Source organism: Muscardinus avellanarius (genome assembly GCF_963383645.1).
Source record: "Muscardinus avellanarius genome assembly, chromosome: 14".
Classification (NCBI taxonomy): Eukaryota; Metazoa; Chordata; class Mammalia; order Rodentia; family Gliridae; genus Muscardinus; species Muscardinus avellanarius.
This window is the reverse complement of record NC_137800.1, coordinates 86,985,064-86,989,978: the sequence shown is the minus strand read 5'-3', so window position 1 is coordinate 86,989,978 and position 4,915 is coordinate 86,985,064. Positions and strand designations below refer to the sequence as shown.

The 4,915-nt window shown below is 42.2% G+C and overlaps 1 protein-coding gene across 1 annotated transcript; it reads left to right on the top strand.

The window, feature by feature from the left end:
- Positions 1–937, top strand: LOC308272928 (olfactory receptor 2J3-like; the record flags this gene model as incomplete). The annotated part of the gene is given in 2 exon segments (XM_080709969.1): positions 1–15; positions 17–937. Coding segments are annotated over 2 exon segments (936 nt in total).
- Between the last annotated feature and the right edge of the window lie 3,978 nt (positions 938–4,915).

The following is a 4,915-nucleotide window of genomic DNA, read 5'->3' as shown; positions in this document are numbered from 1 at the left end:
ATGAATGATGATGGAGAAAGTCAATGCTACTTCTGAAGACTACTTTATTCTCCTGGGGTTTTCTAAGTGGCCACACCTGGAAGTAGTTCTCTTTGTGGTCATCTTGATATTCTACTTGATGACACTGATAGGCAACCTGTTCATCATCATCCTGTCATACCTGGACTCCCATCTCCACACTCCTATGTACTTCTTCCTCTCCAACCTCTCCTTCCTGGACCTCTGCTACACCACCAGCTCATTACCTCAGTTTCTTGTAAACCTCTGGGGCCCAGAGAAGACTATTTCCTATGCTGGTTGCATGATCCAACTCTACTTTATCCTTTCATTAGGAGCTACAGAGTGTGTCTTATTGGTGGTGATGTCCTATGACCGTTATGCAGCTGTGTGTAAACCTTTGCATTATACTACCCTCATGCATCCTCGTTTCTGCCAATTATTGGCTGTGGCTTCCTGGGTATGTGGTTTTACAAACTCAGCACTGCATTCACTCTTTACTTTCTGGGTACCCTTGTGTGGACATCACCAAGTGGATCACTTCTTCTGTGAAGTTCCAGCACTGCTGCAGTTATCATGCGTTGATACTCGTGCTAATGAGCTGACCCTCATGGTCACAAGCTCTATTTTTGTTGTCATACCTCTTCTTCTCATTTTTGCCTCCTATGGGGCCATTGCCCGGGCTGTGCTGAGGATGCAGTCAACCACAGGACTTCAGAAAGTCTTTGGGACGTGTGGAGCCCATCTTATGGTTGTTTCTCTCTTTTTCATCCCCGTTATGTGCATCTATCTGCAGCCACCAACAGAGACATCTCAGGATCGTGGCAAGTTCATTGCCCTCTTTTACACTGTGGTCACACCCAGCCTCAACCCTCTAATCTACACCCTCAGAAACAAAGATGTGAAAGGGGCCATTAGGAGACTAATGGGATGGGAATAGTCTCTGCACTTGTGATATTAACAGCTTAATGGTGCATTCTCTTCATCAATACTTCACAGGTCTATGTATCAACCTCCCTTTCCCTCACTCAGTCAATACTTATGGAGCAGATCCTCTCACAGGGCCACATGTTTCTTTCTCATGTATGTAAGTAAACTCAATTTAATTAAATATCTTTCAATTGCAAAGAATACAGACATGTAAAATAAATATCAAACACCAACAGTGATTTTTTCTACATCACAATCCTAATGAATTCAAAGCCTTTTTTGTAACTGAAAGTGATTGTGAAATCTTTTATAAATATTTGTAGAAGAGCAGTTCACAATTCCAATGAGAAGTGAATGCCCTCAATTGAAATATCTCTATAATGTATTCTTTAATTTTCTAATTTTCAGGTGGAATCCTTTGATCTTCTGTCTTTAGTTATAGGTGTAGGAAATATCTTAAATATTTTTCACTACTATTATTTGTTAGTGCTCTGATTTTGATATGATTTCAGTGTGTTCCCTAAAGTTTTATGTCTTCAAAGTGGCAGTGTTGAGTTTTGTTGAAACCTTTATGAGGTGGTACTGTTTAAAAGTGAATGGTCATTATATTATAGGGGTTGCTGCCCTTAGAAGGGTTTAATGTACTTCTTATAGGACCCTGCTTTACCATTCCCATGAGATAAAGTTATTATAAAAAGCAAACCTGGCCTTTAAATTCCTATACCTTCCTGTGTTTCAAAGCAATCCCCCCCACTTATGGACTCTGGGTACTTAAATGTCATTTTCCCTGAGGTTCTCATCACAGCCAAGCTGATACCTTTGCAATGCTCTTGAGCCACCAAAACTTTGAGCTAAGTAAATCTCTTTTTGTTAAGTACTCAGCTTCATGTATTTTATAGTATCAGAAAATAGACTAATACAAATACTAAATATTAGGAGGATTCTTTAATATCCTGTTATCTATAATAAGAAAAAAGTTTTATGAATTGTAGAAGAATGGCTCTGAGTTAAAATAATCAACTCATCTCATATTCCTCTTTGAGATTCTCTCCTTGGCTTCTACATTGGTCAGTTTGACTAATGTGGTGTGGTGAACATTTTCTCTGATCTTGTCTAAACGGGGTTCTATAAGTTTCCTGTACCTGTGTTTTGACCGTTTGTTCTATGTTTGGAAAATTTTCTGATATTGCTTCTTTGAAAAGATTGTTGATCCCTTTGGTTTCACCTTCTATTCCCTCTTCAATGCCAATTATTTTTAGGTTCACTCTTAAAATGGGCCCGTATTTCTTTAATGTCTAATTCATGCCTAATCTATTGTTTATAGTTTGAATTGATGCCTTTGCTTCAATTATTGCATCCTTTATTTTTTTCAGACTCTCTCTAAATTCTTTTTGAAAGTCCTGTATTATTTCTACAGTTACATTCCTGATTTGAGATTCTGGAGATCTCTGCAATTCTGTGTTGTCAGGTTCTATTGTATACAAAAAGTGAAAAGTGTGTAGGAGGTAGATATAACTTAGAAACTCTATTACATAGCTTAAAGAGTAATGGTAATCACAAGCTAGGTATAGGTAGGTATAATAAATTCTTGGAACACCTGCATATTCTAAAGTGCTGTAAAAATATGTGAGATAGACGGTTAACTTGACTCTGAAATTGACTTGAAACAGATGGGTATTTCAAAGAATTTTTTGAGAACATATTGGGAAAAATTTTGAGATATAGATGTTATATGGGAAACAGAATATTTTTTAAGCATCACCTAATCGGAATACTTGTGATTTATAATTACATTTCAAGAGTTGACTTTATAGTTTCCAAATAAAAATGTATTTTTATACAGAAATAGTTTATCTACCCATATTATTATCAACCATCTCCCTCTGAGATAAGTGAACTATGAATGTAACCCTTTGAACTGTCAGTAATATCAACAGGAGTGGAATAATGACTAAAAGACAATTTTCTGTGAAGTAAAAACTTGTTCGTGTTTGAATTTTGTCTAAAGTCAAATACCAACTGCAGTTTTGAGGGCTTTACATTTAACTATGATTTGTTTTCTAAATTGCATTTCTAAATTATAATATAAAAAGCATATCCTAAAAGTTCCTCTCAGTTTCCTACATGGCATGAAATTATACTGATTCTGCATTGTGCTTAATTACTAACCAAGAAATGAAGAACCAAGAATTTTGTACATAAAAAAACTTTTATTCAATAATTGGGACCATGTAAAAGGGAACATGACATAAAAAAATCTTTAAAAACTTAGAAAAAAAACGTAGCTTGGAACCATGTTACACTGTGGAAGTTTTATGATCTGAAACATCTCATGTAACATCTTTTTTTTTAAAGTTAATAGATATACTTATTTTTATTTTTTATATTTATTTATTTATTTATAATATATTTTTATTGGTGCATTGTAGTCAAACATCACAATGGATTACAAGATTTGTGAGGATATCCAAGTACATATCACCCAATCAACCTTTATCCAATCCCCATCCCATTCTCTCCCCCTCCCTCAATCCCATGCTTGATTTAGTGTTTAACATTGATATATTTATTTTCTTTTTTCTTTTTTTGGTGGTACTGGGGTTCCTGGAAGCTCTTCTATCTCTGGGCTACACTCCCAGACCTATTTTATATTTTTATTTGGAAACAGGGTCTCTTAAGCCAGCACGGCTAGTTCCGAACCTGTGTGATCCTCCTGTCTCTGCCTCCCAAGTGCAGGGATTACAAGAGTGTGCCACCACGCCCGGCGATATATTTATTTTCGTACATCATGTGCTTTAAAGAGATTCCATCTTCCCCCATCCCATCCCCTCTGATTGATCACCTTAATTGCTCCTCCATTGGGCCCCTTCTTCCATTAGATTCCCTCCTATTACCCATTTCTTCCTAGTTTTGCATATTAGGGAGAGCATCTGATTTTTTCATTTTCTGTGATATTTCTCTGTGTATGCTGCTCTTCAAGTTCCAAACCCACTATCGAAGGCCCCAGCACTGGCCTGGCCACCCGGTAGACTCTGATCCTGGCCTCACTGGCTCCAGTACTGGCCTTGCCTAGTGGTAGGCTCCGATCCCAGCCTCGTAGGCCCCAGCACCAGCTTTGCCTTTAGGCTAGCTCTTATCTCAGCCTTGCTGGTTCCAGATATGGCCTCACCAAATCGCAGGCACCAATCCCAGCCTTGCTGACCCCAGCACCGGCCTCACCCCTCGGCAGGCTCCCATCCTGGCTTCGGAGGCCCCAGTACCGGCCTTGCCTCATGGCAGGCTCCAATACCAGCTGGCCTCGCTGGCCCCAACACAGGCCTCACCCCTCGGCAGGCTCTGATCCCGGCCTCGGAGGCCCCAGCACCAGCCTTGCCTCATGGCAGGCTCCAATCCTCACCTCGCTGGTCCTGGAACCAGCCTCACCCCCAGCAGGCTCCAATCTCGCTCTCGGAGACCCCAGCACTGGCCTTGCCTCACAGTGGGCTCTCATCCTGGCCTTGCTGGCCCCAGCACCCACCTCACCCCTCAGCAGGCTCCAATCCCAGCCTCGGAGGCCCAAGCACTGGTCTTGCCTCATGGCAGGCTCCAATTCGGGCCTCACTGGCCCCGACAGTGGCCTCACCACTCGGCAGGCTCTGATCCCAGCCTCGGAGGCCCCAGCACCAGCCTTGCCTCATGGCAGGCTCCAATCCTCACCTCGCTGGTCCTGGAACCAGCCTCACCCCCAGCAGGCTCCAATCTCGCTCTCGGAGACCCCAGCACTGGCCTTGCCTCACAGTGGGCTCTCATCCTGGCCTTGCTGGCCCCAGCACCCACCTCACCCCTCAGCAGGCTCCAATCCCAGCCTCGGAGGCCCAAGCACCGGTCTTGCCTCATGGCAGGCTCCAATTCGGGCCTCACTGGCCCCGACAGTGGCCTCACCACTCGTCAGTCTCTGCTCCCGGCCTTGGAGGCCTCAGGACTGCCTTGCCTCACGGCAGGCTCTGAT